The 22,163-nt window shown below is 48.0% G+C and overlaps 1 protein-coding gene across 3 annotated transcripts in view; it reads left to right on the forward strand.

Moving 5' to 3' along the window:
* Positions 1-22,163, forward strand: part of LOC306838903 (glutamate receptor ionotropic, kainate 5-like) — a 134,592-nt gene that overhangs the window by 94,222 nt on the left and 18,207 nt on the right. For all 3 annotated transcript variants that reach the window (XM_079367319.1, XM_079367318.1, XM_079367320.1), the window contains exons 8-14: positions 2,341-2,394; positions 7,364-7,525; positions 10,859-11,011; positions 13,158-13,262; positions 15,826-15,933; positions 16,018-16,221; positions 20,238-20,351. In XM_079367319.1, the coding sequence (XP_079223445.1) occupies positions 2,341-2,394; positions 7,364-7,525; positions 10,859-11,011; positions 13,158-13,262; positions 15,826-15,933; positions 16,018-16,221; positions 20,238-20,351 (900 nt within the window). The remainder of the gene's footprint in view (positions 1-2,340; positions 2,395-7,363; positions 7,526-10,858; positions 11,012-13,157; positions 13,263-15,825; positions 15,934-16,017; positions 16,222-20,237; positions 20,352-22,163) is intronic.

A 22,163-nucleotide genomic window follows, 5' to 3' on the forward strand; every position in this document is an offset into this window, starting at 1 on the left:
TAAGACTTATGTGGGGGCCTTCAAAATAAAACTCAGTCTCCTCCTAAAGTGAAGCTGCTCCTTTGTCCCTTCAAAATAAAACTGTCTTCTCCTAAGGTGAAACTGCTCCTTTGTCCCTTCAAAATAAAACTCAGTCTTCTCCTAAAGTGAAGCTGCTCCTTTGTCCCTTCAAAATAAAACTCAGTCTTCTCCTAAAGTGAAGCTGCTGCTTTGTCCTTTCAAAATAAAACTTAGTCTTCTCCTAAAGTGAAACTGCTCCTTTGTCCCTTCAAAATAAAATCAGTCTCCTCCTAAAGTGAAACTGCTCCTTTGTCCCTTCAAAATAAAACTCAGTCTTCTCCTACAGAGAAGCTGCTCCTTTGTCCCTTCTGGGCCTCCATACATGTGTGACTGTGTCTGCAGAGACTGTCCTCTGACTGGATTGCACTGTTCTGATTGGTTCTGGTCAACTCGTTTGGAGGAGAGAGTCAGGACGACCTGCTGCGACGAGGACTACAGCATCTTTACATGGCGAACGTCATATAACCACTAGGCCACCTGCGCCCTGTGTTACTGGAGGATACCTATACATAGACAAATCAGTGCAAGTCGAAAATGATAAAACATGCAGAAACCTAATTAGCAATGTCCATGTGAGAGCATCAGACACACAGAGGAGTATTAATGTGATGTCATCTCCTCTGTCCGTCACAGAGGCTGTATACACACCTTCACACACAGATCACACTCTGACAGTTTTTACCTCTGTCTGTCTTCTCTTTTCTTCCTCACTGGTGTTTATTTAGTAGAACAGGACCTTCAGCTTGGTTTCCTGCCAAAGTGGTTGGTAGACGTTACAGCCCCAAACTAAATGTACCAGCTCTTGGCAGGTTGTAATTTCACCGTGTACCCGCTCACCTTGGGCTGCCGAGTCGGAGAAGTTTTGAATACAAAGTGAAAACACTCGGGAAGCTCTTCTTTTTCTTTCTCTTGTAAAGCTCGGCTCCTCCGGGCTGAACGGAGGAATGCTCTCTGTGTGTGTGTGTGTGTGTGTGTGTGTGTGTGGAGGTTAATGGATTAATCACAGAGGCAGTCGGATGCTCCTCACTGTGAGGTTACAAGTTCAAATCCCAGCCTGACTTTGAGCAGCTGCATGAAGACAGTCTGAAGCTGAAGAGGAAGGTGAAGTGCAGTAACAGACGATTTCATCCTGGTGGAGAGAGTCCGAGGTTAGAAAGCCACGAGATCCAAAGAGGCGGACCTTCAGGGAGGAGGTACAAAGTGATGATGACTTCCTGTTGTATTCAAACCAACTTTATTTATAAAGGACTTTAAAGAGAAGGCTGTGCTGCTTTAGTTTTAAACAGTCAAGGAGTCAAAGTGTGTTCGAATGAGGACAGTCGGATGAGAGGAAGGAAGCGATGTGTGTAGTTCTGGGTCACAGATACCGAACGTCTCCGTGACGCAGCGGGGCCGAGAGCTTTTTAACCAATGTGTGTGCTTCTACTGACTGACACCATCGACCAGCTGACACCTGCGCCTGCTGTAAAATCAGGTGTATGAGACACACTTCATACTTACTGGTTCATCTGAAGAGATGGCTGTGACCAACGTACCAGCGATGAACGCTGACACGCGCTGTCATTAGCACGGTGTAGTCGCCATGTCACACACTGCACGCCAGGTGACGCCATATTCATTGTGTGTTACGAGCTGTGCTGGGAGAAAGGCTGCAGATCTCCCTCCCTCATCCATTTAAAGCAAACTGAAGTGTTCTGAACATTAAACTCGTGGAGTTGTCCTCTGAATGAACGACTCCTGACGCCTCATTAAAGTGACCAGCGGAGTCCTGCCGTAAATCCCGACTTTCACCGTCGGCTTTATTTATGTTAAGCTCTTAGAGGATGACGTTGGTCTGCAGATGTTGGTGAGACGGCCCTTTGTGCTCTGCAGGTAAAAACAGAGCTTTGAACCTGAGCTGGGTCAGGAAAGAAACGTCTTCAGCTCTGATGAGACGTGGACGTGGAGACGTCTTTCACCTGTGTCTGAACTGACCGAGCTCTTTATTATCTCCTCCCCAAACGTCTGCTCTGCTTTAATCACTGGCTGATTCTTTGGTTTTATTCTGAGACATTAGCACTGTTTCAAGGTTGTTTCGTGTTATTAAGGAAGCGGGAACGCTGCGACACAGACTGCTGGGGTGAAACATAATCGGCTCCAATTTGGAGGAAAAAACGCGTTGAGCGACCGAGTGTTATGACGCAGGTGGTTCTGCGTTTTTAATCAACTATGACTCATTATTCTCCAGAAACAAATTGTACTTCCTGTTGTTGACATTCATCTTTCTTCTTCTTCTTGCAGGCCAGCGAGCTGGGGATGACATCAGCCTTCTATAAGTACATCCTGACCACCATGGTACGAGCTGCTCTCCTCTTTTGTACAGTTTCATTCAGTTTCTGAATGAAAGGAAAGTGGAGGAGGTGGAGTCCTCTTCTCTGTCCATCTTATTTTGGTTTTCTTATTTCCTTTCTGCTCTCAGTTCCTTCCTCACATCCTTTACACCACAGCATCTTATCGACCTCTTCTTTTCCTTTTGTCCTTAAGATTTTTTTCGTGTACAAAAACAACAATCCTCATTAAAGGTCACATGATCTCCTCTTCTTCAGGTGAAATCAGTGTCCTCGCTCCTCTTCATCATGTGTGTGAAGTGTGTTGTTGTAAATCCACTCTGATCCTGTATTTGATCATGTCTATAAACCCCTCTATTTCAGCCCCTGCTCAGAAACAGGCTGTTTTCTGTGTCTGTAGCTTTAAATATGTAAATGAGCTGTGTCTGACCACGCCCCCTCTCTGGAAGGGGCTCGGGTGTACTCGCTGCTTTCTGGCTCCATGTCCTATTGTTTTACGGTGAGAAGGCAGACTCAGAGGGCAGAATCAAACACCTAGCTGTGGGAGTAGTCAGCCCACCTGGGGGGAGGGGCTACTGCCCTTTGTGATGTCATGAAGGGAACATCTCCAAACGGCCTGTTTGAGCACACATTTTCTGAAAAGTGGAGCTGGCAGAGAAGACGGAGAGGATGGACTTTTCTCATCATTGGGGGGTTTATAGACAGACATGTTAGAGTTAGAGGAACGTGGTATAATATGTGACCTTTAACCTTTCCTTTGTTTTCCTTCCCATCCTCTGTCTGCTTCCTCTCCTATGATCAGCCTCTCTACGTTTTCAGTTCTTTTAGATGTAAAGATGTTGTTGATCACGTCCTCTTCCTTCACTGCCTGGCATATCTCTCTGACTCCTCTCTCTCCCTCTCTCTCTGCTCCTCTCTCTCTCTCCCTCTCTCTCTCTCTCTCTCTCTCTGCTCTCTCTCTCCGCTCCTCTCTCTCTCCCTCTCTCTCTCTCTCTCTCTCTCCGCTCCACCTGTCTCTCCCTCTCTCTCTCTCTCTCTCTCTCCGCTCCCCTCTCTCTCTCTCTCTTTCCGCTCCTCTCTCCTCTCTCTCCTCTCTCTCTCTCTCTCTCTCTCTCTCCGCTCCTCTCTCTCTCCCTCTCTCTCTCTGTCTCTCTCTCTCCGCTCCCCTCTCTCTATCTCTCTCTCTCCGCTCCTCTCTCCTCTCTCTCTCTCGTCTCTCTCTCTCTCTCTCTCTCTCTCTCTCTCTCTCTCAGTTCATCACAGATGCACGTCGGCCTCACCGCCGTTTGTCATCATTATAATTTCTCTGTTCGTGTCATGCCCTTGTGCGCGGAGACTTTGCGTGGATAATAACTCGTCTCGATCTCCGCCTCGTCTCTAAACTCTGTCGTGTCACAGTCTTTAAACGGTGCCTTTCGCAAGGGCACATCACGCCGCGCTCGTAGACCAAGGGCGGTGATGCTGTTCTGTCCTCCTTGAGCAGAACTCTGGATCGGAACCAAGAGTAAAATAACTCCCCCGACTTCACTTCAACACACACACGAATGCGCCTCGAGCCCCCGTCTCTGCCCTACCTTTAACTTTGTGTGAAACACGCTCCGCTGACTGTGACATCACTCCATGGTCCCGGAGGACAAACGTCTTGTTTGGCTTTCAGACATCTGTGTGGAGAAATGCTCTTCTGTTAAATCCAGCAGGCTTCCTGAACATGGACGCTGCTGCCTGTTACATCACTAACACGGTTCCTGTCGTTGTCTGTGGACTTCGAGTTGGATTTGATACGAGTGAGGTCACACGTGTTCCTGGAAACGGTCTCTCTCTGCACTCACACGAGGCCCAGTTGTGCTTAAACCCCGCCCCTTTCTCTTCACGCACACGAGACCAGGGCGAACCACAAAGCTGCTTTCCTCACCTTGAGTCTTGATGTAATTCATGTTAGTCAGATAAAGACAGAAAGCCTTTGGGATTTCTCCTCCATGAAGGCTGTCACATGCGTACCTGCATGCTTGTGCATGAACCGTACCGTGCTCAAAGCGTGCAGGGAGTGTGCTGGGCTTGAGCACTTGCACTGCTCAAACAAACTTTAGGGGTGAAGTGTGCTGAGGCATGGTATGGATTGCCGAGTGTCAGTGTAAACTTTACAGCCTGTTTCACGTGAATCGCATAAACACATCGACCGGCGTGATTCCAAAACTATTCACCTGTTCGTCAGGAGGTCCCAGTTTTTTCAAATAAAAGGGCCGTCATATTGGATTGCAGCCATCGTCGTTTCCACCACAATCTCCTCGTCTATTTTTATGCCTCTCTCTGCTCCTTGTTTTGGTTTAAATCTCCGTCTTTATCTCATAAGCAGCAGCTGCTGAAACCAGAGATGATGAGAGCGCTGAGATGGAAACAGACAGAAAATAATTCTCCCATGTAACACCATGCGATCCTAATGAGGGTCAATCCAAACATTAGTTTACGTTCATTAAATTTCGGCTAATTGGCTGCAGGATCACACATTTCCCTCGGAGTGAGGCCATCTGGATCTCCGGCTGTATTCATTAAGGTGACGCTGTCCTGTCAGGTCCGTCCTGTCTGAGGCCGAGTGCCATGAGGATGAACATGTGACTCCTCTCATGATGAATTGTGGGAACGTTGGTGAACATCGTCTGGGCTCCTGGTTTTAAAGGTTAAAATAATACAGTTACATTAGCGTCTCTTTCAGAGTGGACCGGTCCACCTCTCGTCCCAACGGTCCCGTCTGGCTTCAGAAACACTCGATGGAGGGTGGCAGCAGAAATGTAAATAAAGACCGAAGGGAATCATCTTCATCTTATTTGTTTCTTCGTAAATCTGCTCCTGAGGTTTGGTTAAAGGGCTAAAACACTGCGGACGTCCTGCAGGATCACGCCGCCCTTCTGGGACGCTGTCGCAGTGTTTCCCCCTCCTCAGCAGAGCTGGCCTGGTCGCTTCAACTCCTCCAGCCAACCGCTCTTTGTCACGGCTGGCGAGCCTGCAGTCTGACAGTGTACTTGGCTGTGGCTGAAATTGATTTGGCAAACGCACCATCAGCAACAACAAGAACAACAACAGAGGAGGCAGCAGCTTCCCGACAGGCGGGGCGGCGGCTTTGTTAACTAAACAAGTGTTTGAGAGATTCAGGGGAAAGGAAACGAGCCTGACACAGGTTAGCAGCTGGACACAGTCGGACTCACCATCTTAGAGCTGCCGGATGTTTGGCTGCAGCTCAAAGTTTGGACCGTCTCCTCCTCCACCTCCTGCCCTCTGCACAAACAGTTTCTGCAGACTGGATAAATCTTGTGCCAGAATATTTTTAACCCAGCCGGGAGAGGCGGCCAAATGGTGATGATGATGACAGTCCATCCGTCAAACACTGAAGACCAGCGGAGACACGTCAGCTATCTCACAGCTACATTTCTATTTTTATCTTTTTGTGAGTCAGAGTGTCAAAAAAAAAAAAAACATGAACCAAAAGAAAACATGGACAGAAACAGAAGAAGACATTTCCCCAAACCAGCAAGTCCCAGCACGTTCCAATCAAAAAGCCACGACGCCACAGAAGACCCTGAAGCTCGGGGCGAAGGATGGGACTCAGGTCACAGTGACTCATCTTCTCTCTACTCGTGCCAACAACAACAACAACAACAACAACAACAACAACAACAACAACAACAACAAGCATATATTTCAACAACAAACTGAACTGAAGGGATCAAATGAAAGCCGATTGTAAGAATGACTAATCCCTGGAGAAAATGAAGAAAGATTTAGAGTTTGAGATGATCAGTGCAAATCAACTTGTCCATTCTTCCATTCTTTGTTAAATGTTGTTGGACTTGTAATCTTGTGGATTTAATCGACTCTACAGTTCAGGGTCTGATTTAAAACAAAACAAAAAACAAAGTGTCCAAAGGTAGCGTCTAATTCACCAAGGGTTGAACGCACCGCCAAAGTACGGCCAGGAAGACTTCCATTTGTACACGCTGGTTTTGTTGTTTCTTCACATATATCATATCTATCCAATAGCAATGCTCCACTCCCTCATCGTTAGCCTAGCATGCTACTACTGTCTTTCCAGTGGTTCATCCATGCTGTGCGACCCTCCACGACACCATCACCACCAAGCCTTCGCAGTTTCCCATTCTTCATCCCATCAGCCTCAGATCTTTTCATTCACCCCGGTCATCACAGTTCAGTCAGCTTCTTCATCCCATCAGCCTGAGACGACATCGTTCACTAACGCCTTCACCACCAGAGTCTGGACTCCACGGGGGGGCAGCTCAGGGCAGACCGCTTCCTGTCAAATTCAAACTCCAAAGATTCTGTTTTTGAAACGCCAAAGACTCTCTGACTGATTCAGTATCACATCTATGTCACATACTCTGTTATCTTTGAGTCAGTCTCTCCTGATTGAACTACTAAGTTATGAACCAGATCTCTGAAGACTGTAGTCTTCTGTAAGAGAGAGAGAGAGAGTGCAGGTTGTTCTTCAGCTGCAGAGCATGGACATGCTGAGAGCAGCAGGTGAGTGTTTGAAACAGCACCCTGCCTGTTTTCTCTGCTCTGCACAGCTGAATCTAAATGTTTCATAGTCAGCATCTGTTTCCGAGCAAACACAACCCCTCCGAGGGACGGGCAGCAGTTTGATTGGGGTTTTGTTTCGGCAGCAGAGCTCAGCGTGACGCCGGCTTGCCCTCCGGGGTTATTTGAAGTTCTTTGAAATTCCCCAGCGTTTGATGTCCATCTTGAAAAATAAACCTTTATTCTCTTGTTAGTCTGCGCTGAATTCATAAATACAACTTGACATTGTGCAGACTGCAAAAAATCTCAAGCCCTCCATTCCCATCCTGCCTTTTCTTTCATCCCTTGCTCATCAGTTTTCCACCCCGCTGTGATCTGTGAGGGGGGTTCTTTCTGCTCCTTACACGCTCTTCTTCTTCTCTCTCTCTTGTTGTGCGTGTGCGTCTCAGGACTTCCCCCTGCTGCGGCTGGACGACGTGGTGGACGGTCACTCCAACATCTTGGGCTTCTCCATGCTGAACAGCAGTCATTCCTTCTACCTGGAGTTCCTCAGGAGCCTCAACCTGTCGTGGAGGGAGGGCTGCAGCATCAGCCCGTACCCGGGGCCCGCGGTGAGCAACCACACGGAAACACCAGATGAACTGTTTGTGTCCTACCTTCAGACTGAGTCAGTAACTTTTTAACCCTTGCATGCTGTCAGGTGTCAGAACATGAGCAGGAACAGAAAAACAATCACTTACTGATTTACAGTCTGGTCCAGTTTGGTCCATTTTGGACCAGTTTGATCCAGTTTGTTCCAGTTTGATCAGGTTTGGTCCAGTTTGATCCAGTTTGGCCCAGTTTGGGCCAGTTTAGACCAGTTTGATCCAGTTTGATCCAGTTTGGACCTGTTTAGACCGGTTTGATCCAGTTTGATCCAGTTTGGACGTGTTTAGACCAGTTTGTTCCAGTTTGATCAAGTTTGGTCCAGTTTAGACCACATAGGTCCAGTTTGGTCCAGTTTAGTCCAGTTTGGTCCAGTTTGGCCCAGTTTGGACCAGTTTAGACCAGTTTGGTCCAGTTTGATCAAGTTTGGTCCAGTTTCGGCCAGTTTAGACCACTTTGGTCCAGTTTGGGCCAGTTTAGACCAGTTTGATCCAGTTTGGTCCAGTTTGATCCAGTTTGGACATGTTTAGACCGGTTTGGTCCAGTTGGATCCAGTTTGGACCTGTTTAGACCAGTTTGGTCCAGTTTGGTCTAGTTTAGTCCAGTTTGGTCCAGTTTAGTCCAGTTTGGTCCAGTTTGGTCCATTTTGGTCCAGTTTGGTCCAGTTTAGTCCAGTTTGGACCTGTTTAGACCAGTTTGATCAAGTTTGGTCCAGTTTAGACCACTTTGGTCCAGTTTGGTCCAGTTTGGTCCAGTTGGCCCAGTTTAGACCACTTTGGTCCGGTTTGGTCCAGTTTGGTCCAGTTTGGTCCAGTTGGCCCAGTTTAGACCACTTTGGTCCAGTTTGGTCCAGTTTGGTCCAGTGTGTCCATCACTCTCTGAATCCGTTGAGTCTCCCTCTGCAGCTCCTTCGTCGCCCAGGCGCGATCTGTCCACGCTGAGTTCTTCTCATTGTTGTGATGATGAATGTAATGTGACGAACATATAATGTGTCCCTCTCCTCTTCTGCGTAATGAAAGGAGCCATCAGGACAAATGATTGTGTTCAGTGTTTGTCTCATTTGCAGCTCCGATATCAACAGAGTAATAAGAGCCGAGCAGACGGCTTGAATAAAGATAAGAGTGATGACAAAAGAGTTTGTCTCAATCACTGAAGACACCATTATCACTGCTCACAATACCCCCCCCCCCCCCCCCCCCCCCCACACACACACACACACACACACACACACTGAGGGTGTTAATACCCTTATTTAAATCCCAACTCTGTTTATTATTGAGATGATTACAGACATTACTCGACGATCACATCAACATTAGTGTCTGAAACAGCTGCTGGCGTGGAAACCACGAAACATAAGATTACATTTTTACACGTTTGAACTAAAAAGAGATGAGAGGATCAGCACCGTTTGAGACAGAACGCAGCCACGCTCTCTGGGCCATCGAGGTCAGCTGGTCAAGGATTGTTGACAGGTTCACAGATTGCAATATGGCCGATGCACTCCTCCCAGCTTGCTCCTAAAGGCAGGGTTAGTCAGTTTAAAAAATGAGCATGATTCCCATGAAGTACCCCCTCAGCTCCATCTGCACCCACCCCCCGCGCTACTTTAAAGGCCACGCCCCCTCACTCACATGCACGAGCACCCGTCGCTCCAGAAAGTGACCTCAGCTCATCTCTTCATCAGCAGGGAGACAGGGAGGCTGTGATTGGTTCATCAGAGAGCAGGGAGACAGGGAGGCTGTGATTGGTTCATCAGAGAGCAGGGAGACAGGGAGGCTGTGATTGGTTCATCAGAGAGCAGGGAGACAGGGAGGCTGTGATTGGTTCATCAGAGAGCAGTGAGACAGGGAGGCTGTGATTGGTTCATCACAGAGCAGGGAGACAGGGAGGCTGTGATTGGTTCATCAGATGAAGACAGACATTGGTTGAGAGATCACAGCTACAGATAAGTCATATGTTCCTTTATCAGGACCTAAAGACAATTTCTACCAGAATCTTAAAAGGTGGATCGGGAGGAAAATGACCGACCCTGCCTTTAACAGTTAAACTGCGTGCAGCCAAAGCCCTCGGAGACAAGAGGTACTGGAACTACTGCTGAACCAGAACACGTCTGATACCCAGCTCTGTGCACACGAGTTATTTCTCTGCAGGAAGTGTGAATATATTAAGTTTTAAATTAGACACAGATGTTTGGCATGACATGACAATCAACACTTATCATCTGCATACAATCTGAGCTCCCGCTAAGGGTTCGATAGAAGAGCGAGTGCTTCCAATTAGCAACAGACAAACTGGTTGTTTATGAAAACCCAGTGCACACAAACCCGCCCACAGACTGGATGATTGGTTGTGATTGGAGCCGTCTCGATCTGTCTGGAGAGAGAAGCAGCTCCCAGAGCAGCTGGATCAGGGTGCGAAGAAAATCCAGCGACAACTGGAGGACAGAAGAAAAGTGTGAAGTATCTAACTGTTCCTCGTGAACACTGAGGCGACTTCACGCTCCAAGTCGGGCTACATGACAACACTTAAAGCAGCAGCATGTTACCTGGAAGCAGAGGAGACAGCAGCAGGAGCACACTGACTGACTGAGGGCTGAGAGCTGGTGATTATTTTTCACTCTCTCTGTCTCTATCTTCCCTCCTCCATCATTCTCTCTTCAAACTGTAATTAGTTATCGCCATCCAGCCCTGAAACTATCGACTCGCAGAGAACTCCAATCACACTCAGTCATACATCCATCTTTTTTTATCAGCAGCCGACAGCCAGTGCAGCTCTGCCTCCGTACGATCTGTCTGATTCCCTCAGAGTGTCGCTTTGACTGACAACTGACCAAACAGAGCAGAACGTCAGACTGTGATAGGATCGCTGAGCCGTACCAGCCGCACGCTGAACGCCACTGATAGCAGGAGCGCCTCGGTTTTCTCCTGTCTGATATCATTCCCCCGATGCGTTCATGTGTAGGAGCATGAACAAAACACACAAACACATTCATCTTTTGTCTGAGACTCGCTGATCGTATGAGCAAAATCAAATCAAACCACGGAGACTAATCAGCATGTCTGCAGCTCCACGGGGCCTTCCAGCGTCTTTTAGCCTCGAGTTTTGGTTGGACGGGACATTTCCAGTCTTTGATGACTGGGTAATAAAGAGGGGTACCTGAGAGCCAGGTGTGTCCCTCAGGGGAGACAAGCAGCTGTGACTGTGGAGTCTGTTTGTTTGGATGAACACCGCTGGCTTTAGTGTCGATCTTAAATGTGACGTTTTTTTAGGCGTCTTGTTTGTTTTCTGCGTTCCAGCTGTCATCGGCGCTGATGTTTGATGCGGTTCACGTGGTGGTGAGCGCCGTGCGAGAGCTGAACCGCAGTCAGGAGATCGGAGTGAAGCCGCTGAGCTGCACCTCCCCGCTGATCTGGCAGCACGGAACCAGCCTGATGAACTACCTGAGGATGGTAAACACGCACACACACACACACACACACACACACACACCCTCTGACAGCAACATGTCTCCATCTTCTGTGTCCAGTGTCGGCAGCCCTGTATGAGATCTGTCCTCACTGACACCTCGTGCGTTTGGTTACCACGGAGACGTAAGGTTGATCTTAAAGACGCTATATGTAACTCTGACACTGGGTACTGCAGTGCAAATTCAAAACAGCCGTCTCCCCCCGCCCACTCCTCTCTGGAGTACATACTTGTTGCCATGTGGTGGACACGGAAGCTTCAGTGTTTAGCCAGCTCTGCATCGAATGTGGACACAGCTCTCACTTTGGTCGTACAGGGACACGCAAAAACCTGCAGAATCCCCCACATACCCCCCTATGGGACACGGTCATAAGGCTTCTCCAGGTCTACAGAGCACATGTAGACGTGATGACTCCCGTGACTCCCGTGACAGGTGTAGAGCGGGTCGGCTGTCCCACGGCCGGGACAGAGTCTGCATTGGTCCTCCTGCAGCCGTCACAGTTTTCACAGTCTGAGTGGAGTGATAACCTGATAGTTAGCAACAAGCTGAAATAAGTAGCGGTGAACTCTGTGCCTACTGAAACTGACCTTTCCGCTCATGTGAAAAAGTTGGCACAGTTGTTAAAGATGCTAACGGAGGATGGATGGGTTTACAAGTGACTCAGACATGTGACACTGTTGTTTGCATCTCATCTCTTACTGGGTGTCAACATTACTTATCTTTGAATCATCAGAACTGTCTTCTGTCTGTTACCAATTTTATTTTCGACAAAACTTTACAAGACTGGGGAAACTGACACCTGTGGCGTTTTTGATCTCAGACGGGTCTCTGCAGGTCCGACATTTATAAAACCACAGCTAGGTTCTTGTTGGACTGATGTTACTTCATCCTCCTGGGGGATATTTGCAGGATATGAAACAGTGTCAGACTTCTCTTTTGCGCAGTGGTCTTATTTTTACAATCACAGCTGTAGCGTTAGCTGGACTAGCATAAGTGAGCGAGTGACTTCAGTCCTCCCCTCGTCGGGCTTTCACTGGACTGAACCACCTCTGCATGAAACACGTGTGCTAAAGACCATTCATTTGGGTCAGGCTGTATTTCAAAATATAAGAGGGTGTCATGCTCGTGCTCAGGTTGTCCGTGATCCGTGTTATACGACCTTGTTGGAGCGGGAAAGAGACGCTAACAGAAACCAAATTTTACCAAAGTTAAAGGTGATCATTAAAGAAAGTGGGCCCAGATCAGGCCCATGTCCTGGACCCCATCATCCAAAAATCAGGGCTGAATTAATGGTCAGATTCAACAGAGCTGCTGGACACACACACACACACACACACACACACACACACACCCCTCTCTCTCTCTCTCCCCTCTGCCGTGATTTTCATTTGTGTTTATGTAATTTGTTCTTGTCTCCTATTTCCCAGTTTCCATCCATCTGCCACTTCTTGTTTCCTTCATCCTCTGAGGATGCTGCCCCCCCTCTCTCTCCCCCCCCGTCTCCCCCCCTGTCTCCCCCCCCCCGTCTCTCCATATTGTTTTCGTTGCTCCCAGTGCATCACTTCATCATCTCTGCACTGTTTTTGGCAGCAACCAGAGACCTCTCTCCCTCCATCCCTCAGTCTCTCCCTCTGTCTCTGTCTCTCTCGCTGCAGAGAGTTTTAGGGATGTAATTCATCTTGAGTCATGCAGACACACACACACACACACACACACACACACACACGCACACACACACACACACACACACACTAACAATAACAATCATTCATACTGTACGTGCACTCAATTGCACATTACTCACATAAACTCTGGCACAAGATGCACAGTTGGCTGCACACAATTCTCACACTCATTTGCACATTTATGCAAACACAGACGTACACACACACACACACACACACACACACACACACACACACACACACACACACAGACACACACACACACACACACAGACAGAGTCATAAACAGCTCTTTCACTTTTCTCTTGCTGTCTCTGTCTGCCTGCTTGGCTTCTTCTGAACTATACCAATCTTTCATTTTGATTGTAATCTTCCTTCTCAGGTTGTTTGTTTCTGTCCGGTGAAGTTCCTGCTCCGAACATTTTCATTTCTTCGTCTCATCAGGTGGAGTACGACGGTCTGACGGGTCACATTGAGTTCAACAGTAAAGGCCAGAGGACCAACTACACCTTGAAGATCGTGGAGAAGCACCCTGGGGGGCATAAAGAGGTCAGAGGTCAAATCAGCGTTCAGGTCACTGTTTAAACCTGATTCAATGACACGGCACGCTCTGCAGGTTCTTAAGACCTGGAACCTCGAGAAGCTAACGTTTGTAGCCCGACATGCACCGCTGCAAAAATCGTTACTAAGCATCGAGATGACGCAACCACAAGCCCTGTGATTGGACTGCTGGGTGGCATCGGTCTGCATTGAACCAGTGTCAGCCAGCCGCTGCTCCGTTTCAGTCGCCATGGTTACCTGTACACAAACAGGTAGAGGATGTGGTTGACATCACAAGCACAGAAAAATCACTTCCTGTTTCTGTGCTGAACCTCATATCCTCAGCATGCAGCTACCAGAAGGGCCTTATTTCATTTCAAAATAAAAGCACACTGCAATTAAAGTACTCTCAGTGTAGGACTGTATAAAATTTCAAAATAAAAGCCTTACAACACATATATTTAAATGCAAAATAAAGGAATTTCAAACATGCGATTAATCATGATTAACTATTAAAATTTGTCTTGATTTTTATCTTGTTCTTCAGTCATATTTCTGACTGTCGTAGAGCAAACATTTAGAAATGTTGCCAATGACTCATTTGCAGGAGTTTGTTTGGAATATTTTAGTAATTAGAAACAAGAATTTAACAACTATTAGGGGCTTAGGACTTCTACTGTTGTTTTCTACAAGAATGGTTTGAAAGTTTAAGATGCTCATCGTGTGACAACGCTGCGGCTGTGAGCAGTTCTCTGATTGACTCATCAAAACAGTCAATTCAAACTGCTCATGATCACGTGGGTCGAGTATCAGAAAATTAAAAGGTTGGAGGTCAACTGAGGTCACCAGCGGGGTCAAACAGACTCACAGGCCGGCAGTTAAAAGTGATGCAGTGTCATTTTATTTTTTATGACGACATCGTTGTTTATGTTTCTCTTTCTGGTTAAATAATCAACGACATTTAGAAGAACAATATGAACCTGTCGTTGACTTAAACCACGCCCCCTGGTGGACGTACCATGACCTGGCTTTAGATGAATAATGAGTTAAAGACATCGTCTTCTGCGTTGGCGTCATCACAGAGACGAGTTGTGTTGTCTCACAGTAAACAAGGAGACGGATGGGAGCGAGTGGACGTGATTAAAGAGGGGCGTGTCCCTCCTCAGCCACCGTCGGGGGAGGAGTGGCCCCTGCTCTTTATCTTCTCGTCCTCTGGGAGGCGGCGTAGCATCCTAACTGCTTATAAATAGACAAACAAAGCGGGGGTCGGGCCGGGTCAGGGTCCAGGGGTCGGGTTCAGGTCAGCAGGTGGTGGTTAATGTACCTGACTTTGTATTTATCACCTTATTTAAGCTGCTGAACGAGGCGAGAGGAGCCCGACCCTCCCTCATTGATCCAGGCATCGATTGTGAACTGAGGATTATTTATCTTCCTGCTGATGTCTGTCTCTGAGCCTCTTATAACACACTTATTTTCATTTGTCCTCGTTGTCTGTCGTATTCGTCCGCTGTCCTGCTTTCTTTCTATCCGTCCGTCTTTCTCTTTTTTTTTTTTTTTTTTGTGCTGCACATGTGTGAAGTGTATTTAGGACTCTGCAGTATGAAGGCCTGCAGAGTCTAACTGGAGACTCTGAATGTTCCTTTGTCATTTTCTTCATCTTGAAACCTTGACACAAAGATGGTACCGAGCGCTGCAGCGTTTTGTATCCCAGCATGCATCACATCCGGTGGCGTGTCGTGGGTGTTGGTGGCAGCTACACGTGCGGTCATGACGGCGCAGTTCTCCGTTTTTTATCCTGACACAGCAGTCGCAGCAGTAAGACGTAGCTGTCTGACACACGCTGACCTCCACACGGTTCTTCAAGGTCACATCTAAAATGAAAGCATTGTTACTCGGCCTCAGACGGGCCGGACTCCAGATTTGAAGTCATGACCGGTCAAGAACCGCCTCTGCTGACATCATGCACATCAGCCCCCTGCAAGCAAGACGATGATTTCTCACTGGTATTTATAGTCTCAGTGCTGACCCGGTCTTGGTCCTGACCCAGTCTTGGTCCTGACCCAGTCTTGGTTCTGACCCGGTCTTGGTTCTGACCCGGTCTTGGTCCTGACTCGGTCTTGGTCCTGACCCAGTCTTGGTTCTGACCCAGTCTTGGTTCTGACCTGGTCTTGGTTCTGACCCAGCCTTGGTTCTGACCCGGTCTTGGTCCTGATGCAGTCTTGGTTCTGACCCGGTCTTGGTCCTGACCCAGTCTTGGTTCTGACCAGGTCTTGGTCCTGACCCAGCCTTGGTCCTGACCCAGCCTTGGTCCTGACCCAGTCTTTGTTCTGACCCAGCCTTGGTCCTGACCCAGTCTTGGTTCTGACCAGGTCTTGGTCCTGACCCAGCCTTGGTCCTGACCCAGTCTTGGTTCTGACCTGGTCTTGGTTCTGACCCAGCCTTGGTTCTGACCCGGTCAGATTTAATTAAGGCTCCCATGAACGCTTCAGACTAAACCGAGGCATTAACCCCTCCTCACCTCTTCCTCCCATCACACATCTTTCTTGTCCTCTTCTTCCTCCTGATTGGACAGATCGGTACCTGGTACTCCAACAACACGTTGATCATGAACTCAACTTCTCTGGACCTCAACGCCTCAGAGACGCTGGCTAACAAGACGCTAATCGTCACCACCATCCTGGTAAGCACCTGTCGTACACGTGTCTCTGAGCGAGCGTGAAAGCTCACTCACAGGTTAACCAATGTCGTCGCTCCCGTCCCGCAGGAGAACCCGTACGTGATGCGAAAGTCCAACTACCAGGACTACCGGGGAAACGAGCAGTACGAGGGTTTCTGCGTGGACATGCTGCGGGAGCTGGCCGACATCTTGAAGTTCTCCTTCAAGATCAAGCTGGTGGACGACGGGCTGTACGGAGCGCCGGAGCCCAACGGCAGCTGGACGGGGATGGTGGGAGAGCTGATCAACAGGGTGAGTGGACAGACTGACGTCCGTCTGTAGGGGGCGCCAGAGGTGTGTCAGTGAGGAAGGAACGTTGACTCCTCGATCACTGCTGTCAGAAATTAAACCTGCACAGGTTGATCTGTTCTCCTTGGACCCATGTGGAGGTTCTTAAAGAGGGAAAAGACCCGGAATGATCCGGAGCAGCTATGTGAACGCAAAACAGCCAAACTGTTTGCTCAGACTTTATCCAGCGAGGCAAACACAAGCGAGAATGTTGTTATCCTGAAGTTCAACCAAACCTCCAGAAGTCTGAAACTTTGAACCCGATTTTCTCATTTCGAGGTGTAAAAACTGAAATTGGAGACCACACACACACACACACACACACACACACACTGATGAAACTTCTCCTTCATCAACTTTCTTTATCAACAGTCTTTTTCAGCTTCTTCTCCTCGCAGCTTTAATTAGAATCAACTTGACTTAAAATGAGCCACTTGCCCTGAGAAAACAACCACCGGGAAAATTGAGCGTCAGCTGAGACACTTAATGCCTCCTTAATGTGTGTGTGTGTGTGCGTGTGTGCGCGTGCGTGTGCGTGCGTGTGCGTGTGTGTGCGTGTGTGTGGATGGGGCTGTTCTAGGTCGAGCTCCTTGCTAACGCTCCAGCTCTGGTTTTAATTGGTCGACTGGTGTTGCAGTTAAGGGTGCTCTCATGGCGTCCTGCAGCTCTTCAATCAGTGCTCTTGTTTTTAAAGTGCTGCGTCACACTCACACACCAACCACTCGGCCATTTCCACACGCGCGCCACGTGAGTGCTGCTGCAGTTCAAACTTCTATAAGAGGCTCCACTAGTACGGCGCCACAAATGACCAAACGTGACAGAAATGAATGGTACTGGTCGGGTCAGCTGATCATCATGCCTCTCTCTGCACACTGCAGCACGAACGAGGCGCGAGAACTCCAGAGTTATCAGAGTGAATCCATACTTTCATTTATCCATGTCAGGATCCTCACTTTAGTGTGAGAACAAAGATTGTATCCAACGCGACTAGTGCTACTCAACAACAGAGCGCGGGAGGTGTGTGTGTGTGTGTGTGTGTGTGTGCAGCTGAGAGCTTGTGATGCTGCTTTCAGAGATAAAAGTGTTACACAAGATGTGCTTCCTTTCTGCTCTGAACACGCATTAGAAGGCCACAAGGTCCTCACAAGAATAGCTGAACAATACAGTGTGTGCAGTGAGAGAAAGCTGTTCCACATGGTGTTAAAACTGCACACAGACACACACACACACACACACACACACACACACACAACCACACACACTGTGAGTTAGCTACACATAACTGTGATGATAATGGTAGCTGATGATTGTGTGTGTGATCAAGTGTGTGTGTGTACTCTGTGTGTGTGTGTGTGTGTGTGAGTGTTGGTACTCTTTGTGTGTGTGTGATCAGGTGTGTGTGTGTATTCTGTGTGTGTGTGTGTGTACTCTTTGTGTGTGTGTGATCAGGTGTGTGTGTGTACTCTGTATTTGTGTGTGAGTGTGTGTGTACTCTGTGCATGTGTGTGTTCTGTGTGTGTGTGTACTCTGTGTGTGTGTGTGTGTGTGTGTGTGTGTGTGCGTATACTCTGTGCATGTGTGTGTTCTGTGTGTGTGTGTACTCTGTGTGTGTGTGTGTGTTCTGTGTGTGTGTGTGTGTGTGTGTGATCAGGTGTGTGTGTGTGTAAAAAAAAAGGAAATTGGGAACACAAGCGGGCCATTACTGGGCTAATCAACTGCCTTTTTTGGTAATTATAGAGAGCAGTTTCAATTACACAGCAGGAGTCCTCAGCATGAACACACACACACACACACGCACGCACGCACGCACGCACGCACACACACACACACACACACACACACACACACACACACACACACACACACACACACACACACACACACACACACAGAGCAGCAGGTATTCTCTTTTATCCGAAGCCAGAGACACTTTGTGTGTTTTATGCAAATGTGTGAAAATTACGGACGCTCTTCATCTCTCTCACACTTTTTGCCCTTTACCTTGATTAACCATCTCTTTCAAACACACACACACACACACACACACACACACACACACACACACACACTAGCAGACTTACTTTCTCTTTTTTTACCATTTATGGGCGACCTTCTCTAACCTCTCGTCATTTTCTCATCGGAAATTTCACAGGTGGAATTTTTAAATCAACTCTACGCAAACACACACACACACACACACACACACACACACACACACACACACACACACACACACACTCCACGAGGCCCAGGAGTCTGATGAAAGTGGTTGAAATTCGTCGAACAAGCGTCTCCTCGTTAATCAATTAGGTGTTAATTAAGGAGCGAAGGGGAGTCTGGGGTCCAGATAAACGCTCCTGGATGGATCCAGTCGGAGCGCTGCACCTTAATGAGATTATGTTTCACCCCTAAACTCACTCTGCTGTGTTTACCCACTGAGCCTCATGCCCCACTATGATGTGGGGAAAAAGACACCTGACATATTGCTTACCATACAAAGCAGAATAAGTGTTCAGTCGGGGGGGGGGGTTATAGATGTAACACCTAGTGTTTAAGATGGGTACTGCAGTCTAAATTCAAACATTACAGAGAGCGTGCAGTCCTCCATGATCAGGAGTGCAGATGTGTAAGCCTCTTAAACATGTTTTAGTGACGTCACTCGTTATGAAAGAGGTCATGATTCTCAATGTGTTGAAAAAAGCAGCGAGGAAATCAGCCAATCAGGACGAGCAGCCAGCGTGAGTCTTTGTGTTTCCTCTGCAGGAGGATGAGCTTCACACACGCTCAGGTATAAAAAGGTTGTTGTGTGAAACCTTCTCTAACCTGCTGAGCGTCCACGTGTGATTCATTTGAGTGAACCAATTCTAGAAAGTTCCAGTCAGTCCATCAGGAGTTCAAGGTCTGATTTAAAGTGTGAGCTGTGTGATTTAGGGAGCCCGTGCAGGCGGGAACAAAAGCTGCTCTGTAACAGCTTTAGTCCCCAGAGAGCTGCACAATAACAACCCTGTGTTAACTTCTAATGCAGTCACTAACAATTGTGCCCCCGACAATGACTGCTGTACAATAAAAATCAATATTTCATTAAAAACCTGGGCACAGAAAGTCCACACGTTTGAACAAAGGTGGCGCCTTAAATCACAGCTGGAGTGAAAATCAGAAGTTCATTCTGTGATAACGGACGGCTGATTAATCACAGACTGTTCTGACTCTTTACCCGTTAACACACTCGACAGCATGCAGCACAGTTTCCCACGGTAACCAGGACGTTTGTGTTTGTCTCAAAGGGACCCGTGACCCGCCTGTCCCCTCAGCGTCTCCTCTTATTCTGTTTTTTCAAGTCATTTGATGGTGTATAAAAGGGACAAAAGGATCACCAGTGAGTCACTTCCTGTTTGTGTGTGGCTGTAGTCATGGTGTGGTGTTCAGACTGTACGAGCCGATCGTCGAACAGGTGAATCAGGATGGAGCTGTCAGCAGACGCTCGCCACAGGAGGAGGAGGAAGTGTGTGTGCTTCTCTCTCTCTCACACACACACACACACACACACACACACACTCACACACACACACACACACACACACACACACACATTGTCACTAACAAACATGAGCTAACTAACAGCTAAGTCCGAACAAATATTCCCTGTCAGCTTCGGGTCTGCAGATATTTCCAGCCTGCAGTTTTTTCACAATTGGAGGGCGAAGACAAGAAACAGTGAAGAGACACGTCTGCTGTTGCCACGGTGATTCGAACACTCTGGATGAAATTCAACCAGACTTCTTCGTTTGAGTCGAAATGGACTCGTGAGGAGGACGCCGGCTCGATGTGACCAGTGTTTGATAATGATGTAGTGTTGTAAACATTAACATAACATCTCTGTGTGTGTGTGTGTGTGTGTGTGTGTGTGTGTGTGTGTGTGTGTGTGTGTGTGTGTGTGTGTGTGTGTGTGTGTGTGTGTGTGTGTGTGTGTGTGTTTGCAGAAAGCCGACCTGGCCGTGGCTGGTTTCACCATCACCTCGGAGAGAGAGAAAGTCATCGACTTCTCCAAACCCTTCATGACTCTGGGGATCAGCATCCTGTACCGCGTCCACCTGGTAACCTTCTTTTTATTTCATCACCTGTGAGTTCACAAACGTTTATAATGCAGGCAGGTCGATGAGTTCATATCACGGCCCCGGCTGTGGCTCAGTGGTCGAGTCGTCGCCCCCTTCACGGGGAGGTTGAAGGTTCGATACATGTCCGATGTGTCCTTGTGCAAGGCACTTAACCACGAGTTGCACCTGCTGCTTTGACGGTATGTGACTTCCTGTGCGTCTGCAGACGGCCTCTAGTGGACACTCCAGGAACTGCAGGATTTTGTCGTGTTGCATTATGGGAAGTGTAGGAGCAACAGCTTTGAGTCCTTAAAAAGAGTTTGTGTGAGGAATCCCTCTCCAATGTTTCTGCTGTCAAAACACTCAGCAGTGATCCTACAGGATGTTTGATTAATGATTAATGTTTGATGAATTATTCAGAGGTTTTAATTCATATTTCAGAAGTTTTAATTGGCTGTTTTTTTATTCTTATAAACGAGAGCACGGAGCGTTTACTTTTTAATTCTTCATCACAAAGTCAGTTTCTGTGACTCTTTGAATGAATGAGTCACAGCGTTCAGGACGAGCTCTGTCAGGACCAACTCTAGATGTTTTAGATGTTCATGACTCTCTTCCTTCGTGCAGCTCAGAGGATGAAACGGGCCATAAAGGTTTACAAAGACGTTGTGTAGCACTCCACTTCCTGGTTTGAGCACAGATGCGTCACACACACACACACACACACACACACACACACACACGTGACGTGTCTGAGACCTCCTCACTGAGGACTCAGACACGTTACCCGCTGATCAAAAGAACTTTTGGGGTCCCTCATGTGAAGCCCCCCTCGAGGTCAGATCCATTATGAACACTCCCCTTTGTCTGTGCCTTCTCCTGTGCCTCACCCGTAGTCATGTGCTTTGTTTGCTGGGAGAGTGTCAGTGAAAAGCAGCGAAACGTGTCCACTGGAGGCCACCGTAGTTCTCCGGGTGCTTTAAACAAAGAGCAGAGGATAAAAATGAACTTTTGTTTGGACGTTTTTTATGGCGACCCGCCCTGAAGGCTTGACCTCGGAGGCGTCTCGAGCTCGGGCGAGGTGTAAATGAGACCTCCAGGAGGGGGGTGGACTCAGTGTTTGTTTTAATTTGGGCGAGTGTTCCTATGAAGAATCGATGTAAAAAGCAGAGTGCACAGCTGTGGAGCAGATTGTGCTCGTTTGGTATGGCGCTCAGCAGGCTGTTTATTTTCCTACAATGAGACCTTGAAGACGCTGATAAAAGCTTGTTTAACTTCTCCGCTCTGCCTGCAGACTTTACAAATGGAACAACAGCGTGTTTGCACCTGTTGACATCTCCTGTCTGTCTCCCTCACTCCGGCTCTCTCCGTCTGCTCCGTGATTTGATGAATTCAGAGAGAAAGTGCTGCAGACACAGCAGCAGCAGCGCCGCCGTGCTGGAGGCAACAACAAACCCCCGCCTGCTCGGGTCGCACAGTCAAACTGAGAGATCAGGATGAAGAGAAACAGCAAATATCCCTGTGACCAGAGAGATCACGCTGGGAGGGGGGCTGAGTGGAGGGAGAGCGGGGGACGCACACAGAGGGCATGTTTCTTCTTCTGTGCTGGAGGAAAAGGATGTGAGTCCGTCAGGGGAAGGTGACAGGAGCAGCCGCTTGAAAAATATGAGTTTTTCCGCCTCTGAGGGAGGATCGGTGACTCTGCCTCCATGACTGGAATAAGAAACACGGACGCCGCTCGTCTGCACTTCCTGTGAGTGTGACGGAGGCCGGCTCAGGTTGGATATTTTGGTGAACAGACTGCAAACAGGCCAG

Source organism: Symphodus melops (assembly GCF_947650265.1).
Source record: "Symphodus melops genome assembly, chromosome: 18".
Taxonomy (NCBI): Eukaryota; Metazoa; Chordata; class Actinopteri; order Labriformes; family Labridae; genus Symphodus; species Symphodus melops.